General features: G+C 41.0%; 1 protein-coding gene across 2 annotated transcripts in view; it reads right to left on the reverse strand.

Moving 5' to 3' along the window:
* ap3b1a (adaptor related protein complex 3 subunit beta 1a) overlaps positions 1 to 20,778 on the reverse strand; it is a 47,627-nt gene that overhangs the window by 2,253 nt on the left and 24,596 nt on the right. For both annotated transcript variants that reach the window (XM_034123143.1, XM_034123142.1), the window contains exons 20-26: positions 20,524 to 20,671; positions 19,420 to 19,468; positions 18,865 to 18,968; positions 12,140 to 12,368; positions 8,952 to 9,036; positions 8,250 to 8,347; positions 5,555 to 5,693 (exon numbers count right to left, since the gene is read on the reverse strand). In XM_034123143.1, the coding sequence (XP_033979034.1) occupies positions 5,555 to 5,693; positions 8,250 to 8,347; positions 8,952 to 9,036; positions 12,140 to 12,368; positions 18,865 to 18,968; positions 19,420 to 19,468; positions 20,524 to 20,671 (852 nt within the window). The remainder of the gene's footprint in view (positions 1 to 5,554; positions 5,694 to 8,249; positions 8,348 to 8,951; positions 9,037 to 12,139; positions 12,369 to 18,864; positions 18,969 to 19,419; positions 19,469 to 20,523; positions 20,672 to 20,778) is intronic.

Genomic DNA, 20,778 nt, shown 5'->3' on the forward strand with positions numbered 1-20,778 from the left:
AAACAGCCCACAAAGAGCCCCACTTAGGCCTGACTAAAGCCTGTGAAGGGCCCCCCAGGACGGGCTGTGGACAGAGCGGCGTGCTGCGCGGCAGGAGCGGCTAGCACGTCCACCAATTAGCACGCACACGTTAAAGACCGAGAGGCGGGGGGGACACACAATGAAGCGCTGGCTCACCCACCCAGTGTGTCTGCGAGCGTCTCCGGGGAGCCGCTAAATTACCATCAACAGAGGAGAAGGAGTTTATCAGGGAGCTCTCAGGGAGGAGAGAGAGTCCTCCTCAGGCTTAATTAAAATATTAGCCACTTCAGCAGGAAACACAAGCCATTCAAGAAGAGGATTCATTTCCCTCAAAAATACCAACCTCTTTGCTTCTTTAAATAATTCAGGGGGTTGCACATCAATCCAAATGACTAATTGTGGGAATTTAGGATAAGTCCTCTCTCATAATCCATTACAACCTTAAAATCACTACCAAAATGAACACAACAAATGTTGTTTCTATTAAAATCATTAAAACATTTACTAGCAACATACAAGGGAACATCCGGTTCCCGTCAGCCCCTCCCTTTGCCCCCCCCCCCCCCCCTCCCCTCCCCTCCGTCAGCAGCTTAAGGTGTCTATGTGGTCCCCGCGGCTTTGCTAATGGATTTAGGATATAAATCTATCATTTACTCAGCCAGTTAACACTACCCCGAGGCTGCTTTCATTCTGTCTCAGGAGACGCTGCTGTGGGCCTTTGTTGATGTGTTGTAATGGGAGCTTGTGAAAGAAACAAGCATGTGTTTTGATCGTGTTGGATTTCCAAGCGTGTTTGCTTCGAATATTCTCACTTTGCGTTTTGTGGTAGTGTGAATGTTCAGGTGCAGTGACCAGACCAACATCCCATCTGACACAACATCCGTGCATTTTTAGGGACTAGAAGGGAAAGATTAAGGACAAGCGGGCCTTAAACGGGTCATTGGTATTCTCCTGCACTCTTCACATTCAGGGCTAAACACTGGATTAATTGCAGTGTATGGAAAGAAAAGCAAAGCATAACCCCTGGACTTAGAGCAGGCGGATTGGCATCGATCGGCAGGGCTGCGGCTAAGCATCACTCTCCAATTATCTGTGATTCTCCTCAGTGCAGAGAGCCTGTGTGTGCCATCTGCCTCCCCTCCACCCTGCCACTGCAAACACAAAGTGGGCTTCACCTTTACATTCACCCTCACGCAGAGAAGACACGGGACAAGGAGGATTCTACGACAGAAAACGCAGGGCTTAACCCACAGCGAGCACACAAGCCCCCTGCATCTTAAGTATTAAGGTTCTCTTGATTTGTGCATGATGCCTTTCAGCAGAATCAGGGAAGCTGAGGCCATATGTGCAGTGGCTGCAGCTGGATATTATTGCTCCATGCTGGTTCTTGGCCAGGTGGACAAGTGGAGGAGTGTCCTTCAACTGAGTGGTCAGTGAGGCCAGACCACAGCCCAACACATGTGGGTAGATTCAGACTCAGGCAGATGGCCAGAGCTATTAGCCCCAATTACAACCAGGAACCCTCCACGCATCTCCAGAGCTCGGCCATACGGGCAAACTGCAGCCAGCACTCCGAGGGCGGAGGGCCAGACGGACGGGAAATGAAGGAAAGGACACACACACTTCGGATGATGATGGGAAACAAGATGGGAAGAGGAGAATTTAATGAACTAAGATTCAAGGAAATGTTACCTGAACATGTAATGTGATTGCATATCGCCTCTATATTGTTGTCCAATGATAATAATCAACATTAAAAACAAATACAAATGCCTTCTTTGTATCATCGGAAGACGCCTCATAAGCTACACTGTCTGCTGAAGCTATCAATGATAAAGAGAGCACACGTTTAATTGCCCAGGTTATAAATGATAGTCAATTACATTTTTAATTGGAACAAGAATTCAACTTAATTGGAAAAAAAGAAAAATTCAGTGTTTCAAGAAACATAATTTAATGATATCAAAGTGTAAAGTAAAGAGAAAGCATAGCTTATAAATCAACGGGCTCAGTTTTTCCCCCTCTAAATTAGGCTCTAACCAGAAGGATTGGCAATGCATGCAAAATTCGATCAAATTTGCTTTCAAACGGACTGAAAAATAGAGCACATTTATTCTATTCCGCCTGTTTAGACATAAACAAGAACAGCGTTTTCTACATTTGCTTTCCTGCTTGATTTATTGCCATCCTCCTTTCCAGCAATCAATTTCTGTGTTTCAGTGGCATCCCCCTCCGCCCGCCTCAGCGCCTGTTTGGGAAAAGCAGTGCTGCACCCTGCTGATAAACAAGAGGAGTGCAGGGATGCAGAGGCTGCTGCTTTGTTAAACAGAGCCTGTGTTAACTGCAATATATCATCCAGGAGGTCACCTAAAATCACAGGAGATGTGAGCTATGAACTGTATTAGTCTTAGGATATAAACCCCGTAAATTATTTCTACATTAAAGTCAAACTCTTACCCCTCTGAGGGCAGATACTTCGTGTGTTCTTAACTGGATTAGTGAGGACTTTCTCTGGGGAGATCAGAGGAGAAAAAGAAGGAGTCCTGGGTGGAGGTCACCTCACACATCACATTTAATGCAGAGTGACCTCCACAATAAGCTCTTAGTGGGTGTATCCGATCAGATCGATCCCTCTGCTCTGCAAGTGTGTGTGTGTGTCAAATGATGCACAGTCGAACACACTAAAACACCATTGCTAAGATGACCAGTGCAAAAACCATTAGTTGACTGTCAGGAATGTAATCAACAACAATTCATTGTTTTAGTTAGTTATCAAACAACAAGGCCAAATAATCTCATCCCAGCTCCTTGTGTGAGGATGTGCTGCTCTTCTTAGTTTTGTTACTGTTAATTAAATATGTACAGATGTAAACTATTGTTCAGACATTTGAATATGTCATATTTGTCTCGAGGAATCTGGGATGAGCTTTTTATAATTTTACTAAAATGTATTAATAATTGAAAAGATAATTATTTGCAAAGCATATTGTTGCACCATTCTTTTGATCCAAATGAATGTGTGGGTACAGAAACAATATCGTGTAAATTAACTATACAGTTGTGCTTACTGTACTAATGGTACAAGTAACTGGATGACCCATTTCTTTTGTCTAACTACAAGTCCAAAACCCCCAAATAATGAGTATGAATAATCACATTTGAAGCTGAAACTATTAACAATTTTTGACACTTTTATTTAAAATGGCTGAAGAATGATTTAGTCGTTATGCAATAATCAAATAATTGTTGCAGCATTAATGAAATAAAAGCAATAATCAGATCTGTTAATCCTATCAAATGAAACATAGGACCTACCTGTGCAATCCCAAGCACAAACTCAAAACCATAACGAGACATATTTAGAGATCTTTGAGACAACTTCTCAAAGACGAGGCTGTCAAATCTGCCTCTTAACGTTTGAGGGGACAAGGACTGAGGATTGTTTTCAGCAAGGAACTCCATCATCTCTCACTAAATGGACCTCCTAAGGGCAGTGTGGAAGAGGCGGTCATCATGAAGACACCGGCGGACAACATGGTGTCTTCATTATTATGAGGCTGCGGGGAAACAATGGGACACAGAGGCAGGAGAGAGATTGATAGCATGGAGTCATTTGAGCTATTGGTTATTCTGAATGGAGAATGGGCTTATTGGACGCAGGCCTCTCCCACTGCCTCACATTGATTTCCACTCACTCCTTCAGCTCGGTGCCCTTGTGCTACTATCTCCTTCTTATTCAGTCACTCTGACTTCCTTACTGTCCTTTACTTATCCTAAATGCTTCCTCTATTCCAAGAAAAATAAATGATCACCAACAGGAGGCTATCGAAAGACGAGGAGACAAGAGACATGTCGTGATAAAAGAAAGGGAGGACGGATCATGGCGCGGAGGGATGGAGTGAAAGACAAAGAGGAAGTGAAGGAGAGATGGCGGTGTGGAGGGAGAGACAGATGGGGGCGCAGAGATGAAGTGAAAGAGAGACAGAGCAGGAAACAGAGGGAGAGAGGGAGGTGTAATTATCTATCAGGTGTTCGGGTGTGCGTGACAGAGGAGGAAGCTCATTAGCACACTCTGTGTACACCAATTACACAGCCAGGCTTCTCAGGGCATTCCCCTGGCATGTATGTATGCTGGGACACACACACACACACACACTCTATGATACCCCATATACACACAGTTAAACTTTAATCCACGTTAGATTATAAAGAGCACATTCTCTATCGTCGACAGAACAAACAAAGTCTTAAAATAGAGTATAAGTACGTAAGTAAGTATTTTGATTAACGCTCAAAGGACTGCTGAGACAGTAAGGCTGAATAAAGATGACACAGCCTGGCAGGTTATGGGCCTCTTTTGTATCCATATTGTGCCTGACCAAAAACTACATTTTGAGAAGGATACAATAATCAATATCTAATATTTCTTAATGTCGGAGCCCAAACTCAATTAAACACAGGAGATACTTGATTTTGTATGACTGATAATTAAATATTGAGGGATTTTAAACTATTGTGCAGACACTACATACGTCATTTTTAAATGTAGGAACCTTTGTTGGACATTTTCTGACTGTTTTCTCACGTTATTTATGAAAGTGATCAACAGATTAGATTACCTAGTTGCAGCACTAATTATTGTGCTCCAAGACTTGTTAGCGGATAGAGGGTAGGGATAACTTAAAGTGGACCTATCATGCTATATTTGAATAATATAGTGTAGGACCATACCTATATAAGGCATATTTATACTTTTTTTTTCTTCAAAATACCAAACAGATCATGCATTTTAGCCATGCCTCATTTCGCTCAATTTGCACTTTTTTAGCTCTGTTTTAGCAAGGGCAGATTCAGTGAGAACAGCACCACCTACAGGCCTGGCATATGTACTACAGCGTCTCCAGCGCTTTCGAACGGCAATGGCCGTGGCTGTCTCCTCCTGATTGGTGGAGTTGGCCCAATAGCCGTAGCGCCACCGTCCTGACGTCAGGACAGTGTTCAAATCTGGATCAGTTTTTATCAGATCCGTTGCAGCCCCTTTTTTAGAGATTTGGGTATGGAGGAAAATAGAGAGGGTTGTGTTTTCTGACACTTGGTGAGTTCCCTGGAACACCGGGGACACATATTCATGTATAAAAGACGTACAAAAGTGCATTTCGCATGATAGGTCCCCTTTAAGCTGTATTCAACAAAATATCAGATAGTTCTTAATGTTAATTAACAAACTCAAATAAACACAAACAACATTTAAAAAAAAAATCTAATTAAAATGTGGGTTTCAAAATCTTAAATTTAGTATGAAATGCTCTATAAAAGGTCTCAGTCTTTGGCTGCTTCAGGATTCAACATGAAAGACAGTACAGTGTCTATTAAGACGATGAAAAACCTCACATATCCATAGTGTATAAAAGATATTAAACACACATGATTTACGTGAGGGCTAAAAGATGCACAGTAAAACGATGTGGGGTAATCATTGTAACGGTATGATGTGAGATATGAATATTGCTTGTGTGTATTGTGGACAGTTCACCTGTGGACGCTTTTCTGGCTGGATGGCACCTCTCCCACGTTGCACACCGACAGGACCTGCTTGCTAATCGCCTGGCTCGAGGTGTTTGCTGTTGCCATGGTGATGGTTGCCGAGGTCTCATTCATGCCCAGGAGCTTACCTGAGAGGAGGCAAAAAATTTTCAACGGACAAAAAACGAAGGTAAATTCTGGTACAACAGTACAATCAAAGGGACTGTTCAAAAATACATATTCTTCTTCTAGTGTTATAGTATTCTAGTGTTATATCTTAACTATGACTGCTTTAAATTGCCAAGAGTAAGAGATATCTGCCATATCTGTCAATTTGAATGGAACAAGATGTCAGTCGGCTTTTGGTGCTCAAAGCTCCAGAAACACATTTAAAAACTCAACAGCAATGTCTACTCACAGAAATCATGACCCGGTTACTCGAGATAATCCACAGACCTTAGTGTGAACAGTTTATTGTTGCAAATATTTGTTTTTACCATAGCATCATGCAATAATCTACTAATTTGCAACAGACTTTTACTCTGAAAGCGACGTAAACAATGTCACAGTGTGTGTAACGTTAGCTAGATGACGTGAGTTAGCTTTATATCAAATCAAGCCTCTCATTCCTTCATGCAACTGCTCATGTGCTTGGATTATCTTGCAGAATCAGGGTCATCACTTCTGGAAAGAGACAATAGCATTACAATGTAAGAGAAATAATATTTATTCTAAGACTTTAGCTTGAAACCTAGACTTCATATATAGCAGTATTTTTTATTTACTAAAGGGTATAATTACAATTCCATACTTGAGTTTTATGGCTATAAGAGGTCCATTAACCTGCTGTATACAGAGGATTTAGGACTTGGTTTTAGGGCTGGATGGACATCAATATAAAATAGATTTTGATTATGACTTATATATATATAAACTGTGGGGGAAACTTCTGAAGCAATTGGAGTCAGGACTCAGAGAGACACGGGGAGAGCTGGAGCTTTGATGGCAAACACTGACGGTTTATTTGGAGCTTCGGCCGGAGAATTCACAAAACAAGTCAAAGAGCCAGAGGTTCTGACTTCACGGTAGAGTTGCCACGTCAATTCTGAAGAACTCTACCCCAGACCCGTGTATTTAGCTAGTTCAGAGAGAATAATCAACATTGTGCATAACTACTGTAGATAGAATGATAACACCTCTATCAGCTGACGCCAACAGGCAGGAACAGGGAGACAAAACACTGAGAGCACAGCAGCCAAGGTTACAGGTGCGTGCGCTCAGTCAGGACAGCATGAACTGATAAACTGGGTCAAAGTTAGGGGCCTTGGAAAATATTTCCCCAACATAAACAATAAAAAAAAAATGCTCTTTTCAATATTTCAGAAAGAGGCAAGGCAACTGGCCAGTTCATGTGCACTTAGTAATAGGCAAGGATTTAAGAATAAGAATGGAGATAAAGACGTACAAGTTAGTTGGAAATAAAGGAGGTCTTAAAAGGCAAATATAATGAAAAACCTGTAAATGAAAGACTTAATTAACTTAACACAAATGGTATAAAGCTGCAATTTGCTAGAGAGAGAAAAAGGCTCAAGCAAAGGAAGTCGTTTCTCTCTGATTTGTGTCTGAGTGCAAGGTGTATTCAGTAGAGCTCAAAACACAGCGAATGAAGAGATGAATTAAGGAGGAAGCAGCATTAAGCAGCCACTTACAACACAGAATGTAGCTCTACAGGTGTGTGTGTGTGTGCGTGTGCGTGTGCGTGTGCGTGTGTGTGTGTGTGTGTGTGTGTGTGACATACCATTAAGTGCTTCATAAGAGGAGGGAAGCATTGTGCCTTAATAACAAGGGTGATGAGGAAAATGCTATTTGCTGCACGCTACTAGGATTTTATTTCACTTTATACAATTCATTTATGAATGCTACATACAATATAAAAACACTACATTTAAAGATTAAAAGGCCAACCTCTGTCAAGTAAAATGTAGGTTTTATTAGGTCGGTAAATGTATTTAAGACTCATCTTTAAAGAATATTGAAATGGCATATTCTATATCTTTGTTGTTGTGGTCATCCATGTATTTATAGGGCATAATGTGCTATTTCTATCGACATCAGAAATCCATTATTGATCAGGCTACATTAAATATATTGAACCTGTGCATTGTCGTTTACTTAAGTCAATCCCATATGAACTGCTGTTGTAAATACCTACTAAAGCACTTCATGTGTATTCATCCGCAGCTGAACATAATCCCCATGAAATGCACCGTTTGCCTGTTTGTGTGACGTCTAAAAAAGACTACCAAAAATGTAGACAATTATTTCCATTTTTCTTTTTAAATGAGACTATATATTTGTAAGCTGTTTGGACAATGCACGTAGGAAATGGAATAACACATTTTAGGTTGTGTAAGATTTGCTATAAATACCAGAAATATAGCATCCAGCCAGCCTTCAACTTTAATCATACCACTGTTCATTTGCGCAAATATAAAAGCTATTTGAAATGTAACCAAACAGTCTTTAAATGTTATTAAGAGATTAGAATAGCAGTGGGTCACTTATTAGCCATTCGGCTTAGTCCATATTTCAACTATCCTAGTTTATGGCCATGTGTAGTAAAAAGCACTTCGAACAGCTCATGTGCTTCAGAGACTTTGTATAAGTAGAACAACAATTCAAGTTGTTTTGCTCATGTAACCCACCTTGCTCCTTGCTGTAGTCTTGCTCCGTCATGCTGCTGGGCATCAACAGCTCTCCCACAGCCGGCTGTATGGACACACTGAACTGGTCCTCCTTGGTGCTGAAGAGGACAACACCAGAAAAATAACTTATGTGTTATTCATTGACAGGATATCTAAAATGTTGCAGAAATCTTGTAAATTAGGAGTCTTAAGCTATGTAATTTGAGTTCCTCTTAGTCTGAGTGACCGGGTTGTGATGTGTGGGGTAGTGTGCGTGTTTTGTGCACTTTGTTTGTGTATTAGACGTTTCTCTTCTGATTGCCTCGCAAACCACGCTCTGTGAATGGCATGTTGGGCCAGATTGATTCCCCCCATCCTGAACAGATTTTCTGATAAGGCTATTGATCAGCTGAGCAGCGGTGCCGATGGCATTCAGCAGGTTGATTTGAGCTGGGCCTGATTACTGGAGGAATAATTGTTATCCCAGTGAACCCGGATCAATCGCGGCTGATGTCTCACCTGGGAGTGCCGGCACAGAGCAGGTAGGAAAAGGAAAATTACCAAACAACAAATGAGAAAGGAAAAAAGGGTAAGAGAAAGAGCCACTTAAGGGAGATGTGATGAAGAATCTGGAGACATGCGGGGAGAGCAGGAGCAGGAAAAGGTAGTGAAAAAGATGTAGAAAAAAAGCTTGATTGATGCGAGTGTGTCAGGTTGTCTTACCACAAGTGGAAGTTTGCTGCTTGTGTCGAGTCGCTGAAGTCAATACCCATGGAAACCGTCACCGAGGCCTCTGGCTCCAGCCGCTCTGAGAGTGGAAAAGAGGAGAGGAAAAAAGGAAGAGTGAGTGACAAGGGCACAGTGTGAAACGTGAGGAAAGGAGGTGGAGGAGGAGGAGGAAGAGGAGGGCAGCAGCAGAGTGGAACAGACAGGCATCCACACCACTTGTGTTTTCTACTTCACAAAGCAAGGCCACCGTGTGAGAGAAATCTATCCTTCAATCTCATCCCCCAACACCTCTAGCCTCGGGGAGAAGAAAAAAAGCCAACACATGAAGGACTAGCATATTTCCAAAACTACAGGCTTGTCAAAGAGAGCATCAGCATCAAGAGAGACGAGGTGAGGGAGGGAGACGGAGCGGGCGAAATGCAAGCTAGACACAGAGTTAAGTAAAGCCAAAAAATGCTGAGGAGAGAGTCTGGACAGCTGAGAGGGGGAGGAGGGGGAGGGGGAGGGAGGTTAAGGATGAGAAGAACACAGACAGACAGAAACATCCTCCACGCCTCCCCAGTCGGCCTGTGTTTCTCTCTCCGTGGAGCGAGGCTATTTTACTGTACAACTCTTTCCTCAGACGGAGGAGAGACTCCAGAGGAAAGCCTCTGGAAACAGAGCCATCATGGACTCACTTCCAATCCAGCCTTCCCTGCTTCTCTTACACACAGTTTTTCTACAGTCTCTGTGATCCTTCTCCCCAGTCCCCCTCCTGTGGAAGTATAAACCACAGGATAAACAATTTAGAGAAGCATCTGAAGTTGCTTTTAAAAAAAAAAAAAAAATTATAACAAGATCCATCAAGATTTGAGGATAATGTAGGGGATTTGGCTTTTTAATATAACTTCACCGTGAAATATCCTTCTTTTGGTATTTACTATTTGTTTATATAGAGGGCCTTAATGCAAATAGTGAGTTATAATAATGTGTACAAACAAAGGATGTTCACAATGTAACAAATTTAATAAAAGAGGTATAACACGATTATCAGCAAGTTTTATGTTACAATCGTGGCTAGCTGTTTCCACCTATTCAGTTTTGTGCTAAGCTAACAACATCTGGCTGACCTTATTGTACAGATGCAAGAGTTTCACACGTATTCTCCTTAAACTCTAGGTAAGAAATAAATAAAGCACATTCCCCAAACTGTCATACTACTCATTTTAAATGAGAATTGATCAACTTGGGTTAAACACTTATTCATCTAATTATTTTAACCCTTTACTGACCTAAGTACTGCCTGACATTTGGGAATGCAGGGACAACAGTGTCACAAAGGAGATGAGAGAGGAGCGGCGAAGATAATCAGATGGGTTGAAAACTGTTAATATAGACTTTTCTTGACATTTTATCTCAAGGTAAAACATAAAATATGCGCCAGAAAATGGCACAAAAAAGTGATTTCACAGTTTTGTACCATCTTCAGGAGTTTCTCCTCCATTTAGCCAACTGAGTTGTTTCTTTAAAACCCGTTATGGTCTTCCTGTTATGTCGCTTTGTTCCCAGATCCTAGCAATTACTTGTGTTGGTATAATGTTAGGAATAGGGAGGACAACACAGTGAAATAACGAAAACGACTAAGTGTTTTGTTTTGTTTTAATTTGGTGTGTAAACAATATTATAGGCAGAGGACATGTCGGCAACTAGGTGCTACTAATTAGTTAACAGGACAAATACTAAATGATTTAGGGATACACACTGGCCACAAACAGTGCTCAAAACACAAATAACATGTTCTTTTCAAACTGCTAACTTAAAAACCACTCACATAGAGATGAGCACCAATGGAAACGAATGCATTGCTGGGCCAACACGCAACATTTCTAACAAAAATAATAAACCCTGTCATTTATTGTCCTGTAACAAACACACACAAAACAGCATTAAGCGTTGTCCGTATTCATCCTCTGCAACTTATCCAGAACAACTCGCCAGTAGCCGGGCTCAATCGATCCAAATTACCCACTGTTTGGCTGCTTGAGTTCCTTCAATGCCCAATCAATCGCCTGCAATTGACTGGTTTAACGTGCTCCACCGCACACCACCTCCGAGTGTTTGTGTGTGCATGAGAAAGAAAATCTTGAGGGAGCACTGTTCTCTCCATCTTATATTATACTGAGTGTAGCAATCATACAGCAGTGTGACAAGAAATATGGAGATGGTGCATGTTTGTTTGTTCTGATCGATACTAATGAACAGGGATTAGCTGGAGTAATATCGGCTGTTTTCAGGTTGGGAGTAATGGGACAGGGCTATTTGCTGAGCTGATAGCAAACAGGCTTTAAATGATCATTTAAATCTGTCTGAGAAAACAATCATATTGTAGGTGGAGCTGCAGAAATGTCAGAAGGCCATCATGAATGAAAAGGAGAGACAACACATTTGTAAATGTCGTATTAAATGTGGTTCTTTACATAAAAGAGGGAAAATAAAAATATCAAATTAAATCTGCAAAACTGCTCTGGCTGGAGCATTGGAATTATTGGCCAGTAGCCAAATAATAAAAATGTATAATGTAAAAACTCTAAAGCCACATGCTGCACTTCACGTCCATATCTGCAAGGCTTGGGCAATTGGAAAACAAGATTAAATCTAAAGAAATCTGACGAACCCTGGCGATGAACCTTTTAACAAAGTATTTGTACACAGATTACATTTTTTAATACAACAGGTAAATGTGGATAATTCTCATTGTTATTTTTGAATTATTGCTCAGCTTTATATTCTAGAAAGCATTTGGTTGAAGTAATGCTGCATGATATGATGATAGAGATCCGTCATCTCCATCATTCAGATTGATTTTATATACAAAAGAAAAAGGACTATTTATAAGGATCTGGTTGGTGATATTCAAAACTTATGCTAATTGTTTACATCCACATTTGCTTCTCTAATAAGGGAACGTCTATGTGAGAATGAAACGACAGTGTGTTCATGATATTAAAACCACTTATCTCCTAACGCAACATTAATGTGTTTATAGTTTTTGGATAACAATGGAGCTCTATTGCACAAAGTAAGAAGACATATAAGGCTATTTATACTTTAGTTACAAAGATCAATTTATAGATGGTAAAAATCAATCAGCATTATTGGATTTTCCTGGAGCACCTGGAGTATTTTACACGTGCACTACTCACCGATGGTGTTGAAGCAGTGGATGTTCAGGCCCGCTGGGCTGCGCTCTCCTATGTGGATCTCCTCCAGGCTGTGGTCTGAGCTGTTGGTCAGTATGACCTGAACAGCCACCATACTGGGCTCGTACAAACAGGGCTGCCTGGGGAAATGGTACTTGGCTGACAGGCCTTTTCCAGTCATATGGTGAAGCAGCTCGTAGGTTTTCACAGGGCCGAAAGATGGAGTGGTGACCTAGAAGGATATATGAAAAAAGACATGAATAAACCTCAACAATGACTGACTTTAATGGTGATTTTATGTGGACAGCTACATCAAAGAGCAGAAGGAAGATGAGAGAACATTGCAAAGAAAAGAAGCTCTCCACATCAACACAATATGTGGGACGCCTTGTACATTACGGTGCAAATGCATCCACACAAGAGGACAGATTAATACAAGAATCTCCACTCTTTCTATCCTAGATTCATGCAATTCACCGTGTCCAATCAGCAGGCAGAGTGCAGCACTTCTGAGTGGAGTGGGACCAAGGGTTGGCTGATAAGTCCCCACCAACCCTCCCTTCATTAACTCTGTAGGGTAAAGAGGAGCCCATTTAAGACATGTCCTCAATCAGCCCAGTTAGATGGAAATGGGCTGGATGCTCTGTCAAACCAGGCTGAATCAAAACAACCTCTAATGAATAGAAACACAAGTGCCTGCATGGGCCAAACTTGCCGCTCGCAGGTCTTTTTAAAAAGGAGCTTTTACCCTTTCAGAGGCAGGAAATTGAATTACCTTTGAGAGATGTGGAGAAGAAAGGAGACGGATTTAGTGGGTGGTGTTTTCATTCTCTTTCAAATTAACATCTTGTTACTTGGAAGGAACATTGTTCACACTTTCAGTTTTTTCACTTGACTGTAACAAATGTCAGCTCTTGTCAGAAAGATTAGGTGGTTCGGCCCACACAACGCGACACACGCACTAAACATGTTGCTCTGTGCAACATAATAACATAATAAAAGCATGAGAGTGACGGCACTAATGAGTTCAAAACATCACAACGAACAAAGCCTTTTCACACCCTCTGAGACACTTAGCACCTGCAGAGAACATATTCATACGCTGACACGGAGCAACACTGCTGCAAATGAGGATAAGTTCAGTGACTAGAAAACTAGCTTTTTACCACTACACCTGAAAGCCATAACACATATTTAGTCACACTAGTGATAAAAAAAAGGAAACAAATATATATATCTTGAAGAATTATATGAAACACCAGTGGTATGAAACAGGTTCTGTAAATAGCAAGAAATAAAAAAATCTAAGAAATAATTATGCCAATGAATATGACTCATATGATGTGAAGAAGCACAGTGGAGACGTGCAGCTCAGTGTTGAGTGCTGTCAGGGTACATTGTGTTATTGAAGCCGGACACACTGGCAGCGTGTTCTGACTCGAGTGAGAGATGTACGAGGCGTCCTCCTCCGACTTGTCATGTGCCATGTGAGGATGAACAATCGCTTTGACATACAACAAGAGCAGCGGAGATGAGATTCAATGTGTTCACTTTACAAGCCATAAAACGCTCAGCTACTTTGTAATGCATCAGTGAGACCTCAAAAACCAACAGGTTTCAGAGTGAAGTTGTCTAAAATGTTACATTTATGTTTTTTTTACTTAGAAATTGACCTACAAATAAGTCATAAAGCATAAAGGAACCTCCGCTTTGTGAGGAGGGGAAGTATCTGAATACTGACGTGATGCATGTGTGTGCGGATTTTGAAAAAACAGGTTACTACAGTGAAAGTATTGTTATGCATGTTTTTGTATTTTTTATGTATGTACAGTAATAAGCGATACTCGCAGATAACTTCTTGGCCAGGTCACAATGCAATATATGTTTTAAAAGTGTTATTAAAAGAACAAAGACATAGCTCAGTGTATGTTATAAACTGGAAACTAAATGCATTTGTGACCCGTTTTCAAATATGTAAGTCAAGTTAGGGGAGAATAGGCCTGGGTATCATATTGGCACCAGTAAAACACATTTTCACACTACAGTCTGCCCGCATCACATCAGACAGAGATTAAACTGTCCGATCCCACCACCATCTCTCAGTCCCCTTGACGGAGCAGCAGTGTCTCCGGTGACCAGACCAGTGAAAGAGGTCAAACAAACATTTGTTGCCGTGCCGTAACGTCGCTGCGCCCTCACAAGCGCCCGTCACGCCACCGCCAGCCCCTGCAAATTTATTGGGCCACTTTTGGATGTGTCAGAGCAGTCGGTGTCGATAAAGCTGGCCATAATGTTGGCCACACCATCACAACAGAGATTTACCTCCCTGACACACACATCCGGCTTCAAGGTCCTGTCTGTCGCCTCAACCGAGCAAGGAACAGAGACAGGACAGCGCTTCAAACTGCTTATTATCACCAATTTGACACAGTGGACAGTTAAAGCCTGACACTAGCGCCCCAGCAAGCGCCTTCACTCTTCCATCCATTGTTGTCCTGTAAGCCCATAACACCTCAAGTGTAAATAAGAGAAGAAGGGGGATGTAACCTTGACTTCTCTGTCAGGCCCCCCCTTTCTTTCTTTGGCTCCTATTCTCCACCCTGGACAGGAAGGAGGGAGGTGACAATGAGCGAGGAAGTTGATTGAGAGGCTCTATTATGCATCAACTTAAAGGAAGCCCCCGTGATGGATGACACAGACACCAGTCACCTTCAGAGCCCGGACGCCACGCTCACAGCATCCTCTATCGCAAATGACCTGAAAATCCAGCTGACATATTCAAAAAAAGGGCTAAACTGGAGCTGTGGTAGCCTTGTGCCGTGTGCATAAGAGGGCCAATTTAAAAAGAAAGTGGTGAGAGATGTATGGGCATATATTGATAATCCATTTCTGTTTTTCAGAGCACGTCTGTCTCCAGCACAAGGGACAGGATTTCATTATGCTCTACAAGAGGTGTGAGGATTAAGGTAAGGGACACATGTTTGACTTTAGGCCCTAATTGTTCCCCTCAGTCAGGAGATGACAATTAATTGAGGGGGCGTCACAAGGACCTTGACTACAAATTGGATTAAATAAATGTTACTACAGCCATCTTAAACTACTTTAATGTAACAAGAAGTTTCTCCGGCGCATATAGACAGAGGTTACTTAATTTATGCCAATTTGTCAGTAAATTAGGTATTTTAAAATGATTCATTTTGAAATTTTCCATTAAAGAACATTAGCAATAATAGAGGATTGTTATTCAGAAACAGCATTGTCCTTCATTTAGTTGCTAACAGTTTCTTTGTCTTAGCATTATATTTAATAGAACAAAAGGAACCCACTAATGACTATTTCCATTATTAATTAATAAAAGGATTATCATGGTTTCTTAATTCAAATGTTAGAAAATAATTAAACTTCCCAAATATTGTTTTATACATGATGTTAAGAGATTCTTTAATATTGTTAGTTCACTTGTGACAGATGAAAGTATGATAAAAATACGGTAAGTGCCAAAAGAATTGGGGAAAACAAGGGTATACTTTTTTTTATTCTCATTTTCTGCTACTTCATATTTATATACTACTCTTTTTTTTGAAAGGAAAATATACTTACATTATATACTTTAAGTTCAATTTTGAGTTCTTAAAAAAATAATTAATAATAAAATAATAATAAAAAAACTATTTTCCTATGTGGAAGTTAGTTTGGTTGATTGGTCAAATCGTTGTAATTCCTAGTGTTGCTTAATTTTTAGAATCTAAAAGTAACTACAACTTTTGATGCAGCACAGGGGTATTTATACTATAGTACTGTTCATTATGCTTTGGCACAGGGTCTGAATATTCCCTTCATCACAAATAAATAAGCGGCATAATACCACAGCAATGTTGGCAGTGATATGGTATCATTTATATTTATATTTTAAAATGAAGGGTTAAGACCGGAATTCACCATAACACAGACACACACACACAAAAACTAGTCCTCACAGAGTTGCTAAAACAAACTAATAAGAAAACAAATGCTGCTACAGCTGCCTTCAAACACAAACATTTCCCAAACTGTCCAGTCACTGCGCGGGCACCTGCAGCAACTGTGTGGGCATTTATTTCTCTTTAAGAGGCAATCTCCGCAGTTTGAGTGGCAGCGGGAGGGTTGGAGGGCAGGGGCTGCTATATTCGTGACGCCTGGGGTCCTTCTGCTGATTCATAATTAGACGTGAACCCAGAGCGCCCACTACGGGGGAGGTCAGTGGGGTGAGGGGGGAGGAGGGGGAGGAGAGGGGGGTGAGCTGGCGCCCGCCTGATGGACACCAAATGAACAAATTATGATGGCCCCCTCTGGGCGTGATGGGGTCAAACGGCGTGCGCCCCGCCGCTGACAGTTCAATTTCCCCCCAACGCAGCCCCATTCGCTGCCTGCTAATTATGAATGAAAAGTTATCAGCCTCAGCCGCCCCGCCGCACACACGGACAGCGGTCGGAAGAGGTTTCGGGTGGGGTGGGGTGGGGGGGATTTAAGAGGCATTTGTGAGAGATCCTAATGTCAAAATGTTATTAGAGAGAGCGGTAGCATGCAGAAACTGGGGAGAGGAGGAGGAGGCAGGAGAGGAGGTGGGTCAGAGACAGTGACCAGGGTTAATCTAAATGCCTTTGATAACCATGCAGTAATTCTCTAAAAGGGCCCGAGCGCTCAGCTGAGACAGACTCGCTGCCTCTGTGGGCAGATTGCTGAGAAATAGAAATGACACTGGGGCCAATATGTGTGAGTGTGTGTTACTGTGTGTGTGTGTGTGTGTGTTGATATGTAATCGTGTGCATGCGTGGGGAGGGGCGAGTGTGAATAAAGGTGAGGTTATTTACCCTTGTCTATGAATCCCGATGCCCATCATGTATTTATGCATAGAATTGACTCTAAATCAGATGTTGATGTGCAAAAAGTTCCCTGTTCTAATCTGCATTTCTATTCTCTATTACTCCATGGCCTTCACCTGAGGAGGAGGAGAGAGCGACTAACAAGACTGCATAAACGCTGGCCTGAGAGCAGCTGTCAATCATACTGACTGACAGGCGCGCAGGACTGACGGGTGGACAGAATATAGAGCACGGAGCTGGAGTCAGTGTAGAGGCCCGTTCAGACTGCTTGTGAAAAGACATTTGTTTAAAAAATGTTAGTTAACACAGACTTAGATAAATCAGTCACTTTAAAGCATCTTTTACATGATGACTTGAAGTTTCCCATTGTGTATTTAACAATTAATTAGACAATAAATTAACTGTTTCATCACATTAAGATTGCCTGAAACTCTTTAACTTCAGGGGAGTTTGTCTTAATATATTATTACGATCAAACAGGCTTCCTGATTCCACATTCTTCAGGTCTTAATGTTTTAATTGGCTGTAACTTTAAATGTACCGTGTAGTAGAGAGAGTTGTATTGATCTTCTCATGTAACTGAGAAAAGCAAAGAAGCAAGTGTACGTGGTACAAACTTAGTTTGAAACTGACATTTATGTCAGAAGGAATCAGATGTTAAATAATATTATATTCATGTCATAATATACAGTAAGACTAAATATGGTTTTAGATTTGGGATATTGTATGGCAAATGTGTCTTTTCCTGGTTTTAAAGGCATTACAGTTAAGTGATGAGATTTCAGAATTTCTTACCAGACTGTTCAAGCTTTTCTATTACTTGCCTTCACCTACCTTATTATATTACTGATGAATATCACACACAAAAAAGGAAAGGCTTTCACAAACATACTACACACTACACTATTGTCAAAATATCGATAGCAGGGTAATTGTTTATTTGTTTTTTTATATATATATTCATATTTATTGCCTCCATCATGGCCATAGGAAATTGTGATGGGATTCTTGAAGACATTTTAATTGATAACTGATTACATGATCGATCAAAGAAATGTAAAAAAGATGAATCTTTAATCATGAATGAATCACAAATTGTCGTGTCTTGAAGCCCACCTTCATCATCATGAGTAATCTATTTACAACAAATAACTTGAATAAATCAAATTCAAGTCAAATGTCACAGAACTTATTAAAACCATATTAGCACCATCAGTGTTCTGTTGTTAAATCTTCAAACAGCAGAGTTAGCACAGACCTGGCTGTGAGACACACAATAGAAACAGCAGGAAGAATGGTCTGGACATATTCCTCCCAGGGGGGGGGGGAAGACAAGATACAAAATAAACAGACGTGCAGAGTCGCTCACACACTGAGGAGAGAAAGGAGCCGTCACACTAGGAAAGGTCAACCATCAGATATACACAACGCCGAGACACAAGGGACGCAACATCTGACAGAGAGAGATGGAAGGTGACAGAGAGGAGGAGAGAGATAAGGGGGAGAGAAATACAGCGGGTGGACTTATAGATGAGACGCAGAAATAGAGTTCAAGGGTGTGGACGAGCAAAAGACGGCGAGGGTGAGAAAGACAGACTATAAGAGATACAGGAAACAGGAAGAGCAGTTGTGCCGCGCTGACTGGCTATAAATATTAGGAGGCAGAAAAGGTCAATAGTCGGCGTCTGGAGCTGAAATGTTGCACAGGGGAGAGAGAGGCTCATTTCAGCATCTCATACGCTGCTGCGCTGCTATATCAGTGTCACACAGAAAGGAACAAATGACTCTGAACGCACAGTGATGGAGGGGGTGTCATCCTGTGTGTTTTCTAATGCAGACACACACACAAAGTATACCACCACTAACCTGCATGGTGGAGGAGATGTTGGAGAGAGAAAGGCCCTCAAGGTCCGAGAGCAGGCTGGAGGAGATGACCGAAGACTTTGGTGCATTTGTGGGAGCAGGAGAAACTAAAAGGAAAATTGTAGGCATGTTAAAGCCAACAATGAATAGAGTACAACTTGCATTAATGTGTATCAAAGGTTATTTTTGATAGTGTCACAGAGAGACATCCAAAGACATTACAACTACTGTAAAACGTTTTTGATAAAAAAGTAGATTTATATACCAAAGTGTACTGTTGTTATTATTGTGGCCTCAGAAAATACATCTATTTCAGCACATCATTTCTAGAGAACCACCTATTTGTGTTTGGTCTGGTGAAAAAGGGTTTAATGTGAGAACAGGCTATAAAACAAAAACAAGCTGAGTTGAACAGCAAAGCTGGGTCTGTGACCATAAGTACATTTTAAGACCCAGGCATTTGATTCTGTGTATATAAAAACTTTATAATAAAAAAAGAAGCTTAGATTACAAACAAATATGTCGTGATTTACAGCAGTAGAGTAAAGATAAACTCACAGTCAACTAGATCCAGTAAGGAGACTTCCACCTTGGACTTCACTTCCGCCTGAAAAACACAGGAACGTGATGATGAGTTACATATAACAAGGAAATTACAGAAATAAATTACACCTAGAAACAAAAGTACGGAAAATGTGTTGTGTTATTCAGCAGCCAGAGTGGCTCAACTCTTCTGGCTGTGTCTCTCGCTCACTCTAAAAACTGATCCTCTGCACTTATATAAAACACATCAGAAATCTTTAATGACCAGTCGTGCACAGTGTCGTGTCACAAACTATAGCGGCTTGTCAGGTGTTGACTTGTGAGGATTAAAACCAAGGGATGTAGCTGGCAACAGAACAGGGCCAATACAAATGCATTCAAACATACAAGCACTTTTATCAACCTTTCTACACACCCTCCTAACCAACCAGGGGTCCAATCTCGTCACAAAAATAACCAAGAAAACTCCACTCTGCATACTCTAGGCTGAGCAGACAGGAAGGAGAATAAAAAACAGTGGAGGGAGTGAGGAATTCAAACAAACAATAAAGTTAGAAGCCGTATCTTATCAGATGGTCTCTTATTGACGCTTGGTGGCAGTAATGGGGACGGAAATGTTGTTAGTAAATGAGAGGCAGAAAGAGAGAGGTTTTTAGAAAGAGAGGGGGAGAAAGATGCATAATTCATAGGCTGAGTCCAAATGACAAATTGTAAGAAATGAGAATTTCATAGTGCAGGAAAGGAAAGGGACGGGTGAGAAATAATGAGTATTATAGGTAAGAAAAAGATGGGAAGGGGACAAATAAATTAGGTGTAGAGACTAAATAAACCTGATAGCACAGGAGAAAAATTAGCACCCTGTAATATATATTGTGATTTGACGTTTTCACCACATGGGGAATATACCAGGTTTTTTTATACAGAAGAATAGAAAAATATCAAAGCAGTTCAGAAAAATATTATTCTTATATTTTTGGGACATCCGGATGTTTGCGGCTCACTCTAGTCTGCACATTGCTGTCCATTAGAAAATGATTCTTCTGATCTCCCCTGTAAAACCATTTGTTTATCTTATATCAAAATTAAATCAATTTCTCGGGTACAACTGAATCAAGTCACCTTAGGTTTGGACTTAACGTCTTTCTTCTTCTTCTGTGGTGTAGCGGGGGGGTCTGAGTCCTCGGAGTCTGTCTCTGATCCGGAGGAGCTTTCAGCTGACGAGCTGCTGGCCTGAGCTACAGGACCATTTCCATTTTCATCTGAGTCACTGAAACACACATAAGAACAGAAAATATGAATTTATGCGAATTCAAGGACTGCACATCTACTTAGTATTTACATAAAACTCATACAGGTTCCATTGATACAATTTGA

The sequence above is a fragment of the Trematomus bernacchii genome, unplaced genomic scaffold (assembly GCF_902827165.1).
Source record: "Trematomus bernacchii unplaced genomic scaffold, fTreBer1.1, whole genome shotgun sequence".
Lineage (NCBI taxonomy): Eukaryota > Metazoa > Chordata > Actinopteri > Perciformes > Nototheniidae > Trematomus > Trematomus bernacchii.